A 2,610-nucleotide genomic window follows, 5' to 3' on the forward strand; every position below is an offset into this window, starting at 1 on the left:
CAATCAAACAGTCGTGTGTGAGAATCTCTTCTGTCCGTTGCACCTTTCCTAAGCTCTCCCGAGAAGCAGTGACACATTTTGGATGTCACACTCAAGCCAGTGGCTTAAGACACATTCAGGACAGTTACTATCAAGTAACTGCTCCCATTCAGGACACCTGGAGTCTCTCAGGACAAGTCACAGCCTGAAAAACCATGTTTTACTCAATTTGGAGTAACTTAGGGCAGGGTACAAGCTGCTCTCAACAATGTAGGAGAAAGAGAAGCTTTGAAAAAAGTCAATTATCTTATTTGATTGATTTGCTTTATTTGTTTGCATAGTAATGGCAGAATAGGATTAAGGGCATGGGCTATTTTTCCTCAAGTTCTAAACTTGTTCAGTTACATACTATCTCATAAAGTTACCTAGTGTACCAATTCATGTTCCAATAAATATTGAATATACACTAAATACATATCCTTCTTTTCTCCTGGAACATTGAGCCAAATAGATAAGCCTTTGTGTACCACAAATACTGATGTCAATCTTAAACTTCGCTGTCTCTCATCTTTGAACCTCAGTGTCATTAGAAGCAAAAATGCCTGAATTCTTTATGTGTCTTGTATATCCATTTATATTAAAATTGATTTTTTTTCACCCCATAGTGAAATGATAATTAACTTTAAATATAAGGTTAGAACTTCCATTATAACAAACTGATAGCAACTGCTATAAACAATTTCCAGTGGTATTGATTATATTCCAGGTCTCCTCCAAAGCTGGTAATAACTTTGTTCTTCTTCCTCAGGAGATAAAGTCTTAATGCTCCTTCTCCCGGAGTGCAGAGAGTGTGTATTTTGCCTGCACCCTAAGGGCAACATCTGTAAGAAAGAAAAGTTAGTTTTAATTTCTCTCACATTTTACATCATTGATTTTCCCTGGTACATTGACTCAAGGCTAATGTCCTCTGTTCCTCTTTTTTGTCACTCTGTATCTGGGGGACAGTGTTCTCTCTCCAACTGGATTAATGTTGGATGGAACCAGCCGATTTACCTGCAGAGGGAGGAAGATTTATCATCTGTATGGCACTAGCACATTCACAGAATATACCATGGTGCATGAAATAGCAGTGGCTAAAATTGATGCTGGTGCTCCTATGGATAAAGTCTGTGTCCTGAGCTGCGAGGTGCCAACAGGCTTTGGAGCTGTGTTTAACACAGCACAGGTAAGAATGTATTTTGTCTACATGGTAAACCTGGAGCCATGCAGTCAGATAAAACAAAAGGGCTTTTTCTCCCACCCTTTCCTATTAACACAAGAACATCACCTTTGGGTTTGCAGGTCACCCCCAGTTCTACCTGTGTAGTTCTTGGATTGGGAGGAATTGGCTCAGCTATTGTTATGGCCTGCAAAGCCTCTGGTGCTTCTAGAATCATTGGGGTTGACATTAATGAAGAGAAGTTTCCCCGGGTAAGAACCTTAGGAGTCACTGATTTGCCTCAACCCACAGAAGCTCACGAAGCCGGTCCACGAGGTGGTGATGGAAATGACGGAAATTGGAGTTGACTTTTCCTTTGAGGCCATTGGACTCATTGAAACCATGGTATGTGCCTTGGGGCAATCTTATACCATGTGCGTACACATTAAATTAACATTATAAAGACATGAAATGACTGTAGTTTGGTTTTTGTTTTGATTTGTTAGGGAGGACCGGAGTTGTTATTGTTGTTTGAACCAAGAATTTCTTGCATTCTAAGCCCATACTCTACTCCAGCCTTGAAGAAGCTTTATAATTGTTTGTTTTGAGACAAGGTGTCACTGTATAGCCCTGGTTGGCCTGAAACTTGCTTTTTAAACAGGCTGGCCTTGAACTCACAGAGATTGTGCCACCAAACCCAGCTAAGTTCTATAATATTTAAACTAGCATTGTGAAGCGTGTCTATGTGCCTTGAACTCTTCTGAGCTATTAACATATTTTATCCCACTTAGTTTATGTATCCATCTTACTAGCTAACAAATAACACTATCCTCATTTTAAAGGTTGAAAATATGAATCAATAATGAATTTAAGCAGATTGCTCAAGATATCATAGCAAGCATACTCCATGTTTGATCTTGTATTATCTCTCCCACATAGCTGCCCTGAAAATGCACTTTAGCACTAAGTCTAAACATGTAGAGTTTCTGAGAAACTAATCAGTGTGTTTCTGCAATTAGGTCACAGCTTTGAAGTCATGCCATGTGAGTTATGGAGTGTGTGTAATTATGGGAGTAGCGCCCACAGATGCACAGCTCTCCTTTGACCCGGTGGTGCTTCTCCCAGGGAGAACCCTGAAGGCTTCCATTATGGGAGGTATGTCTTTGGCTCTCCTTTTGCCATTTCCAGAAACCTAAATATCCTACATACTCCTTGGACAGAAATACAGGGGTAAGATAGGAAAGTTAATTCTGTATGAAAGGAAATAGAAGATAGTGTACCAAATAGAAAGGTAGGCCAGGTGTGGTGGCTCATGGCTGGAATCCCAGCCTTCAGGAGCTGAAGAAGAAAGATTGCCACAATTCAAGACAGCCTGGACTCCACAGGAAGTTCCGGGTCAGTGTGGATAAGACCTTATCCCCATTTTTTAAAAA

At 40.3% G+C, this 2,610-nt stretch overlaps 1 protein-coding gene across 1 annotated transcript in view; it reads left to right on the forward strand.

Moving 5' to 3' along the window:
- Positions 1–2,610, forward strand: part of LOC103728081 (alcohol dehydrogenase 1-like) — a 38,549-nt gene that overhangs the window by 22,291 nt on the left and 13,648 nt on the right. Inside the window, 5 exon segments of the mRNA XM_008826202.1 lie at positions 788–875; positions 985–1,204; positions 1,321–1,473; positions 1,475–1,582; positions 2,197–2,332. Of these exon segments, the coding sequence (XP_008824424.1) occupies positions 788–875; positions 985–1,204; positions 1,321–1,473; positions 1,475–1,582; positions 2,197–2,332 (705 nt within the window).

Source organism: Nannospalax galili, unplaced genomic scaffold (genome assembly GCF_000622305.1).
Source record: "Nannospalax galili isolate Female #2095 unplaced genomic scaffold, S.galili_v1.0 scaffold189, whole genome shotgun sequence".
Classification (NCBI taxonomy): domain Eukaryota; kingdom Metazoa; phylum Chordata; class Mammalia; order Rodentia; family Spalacidae; genus Nannospalax; species Nannospalax galili.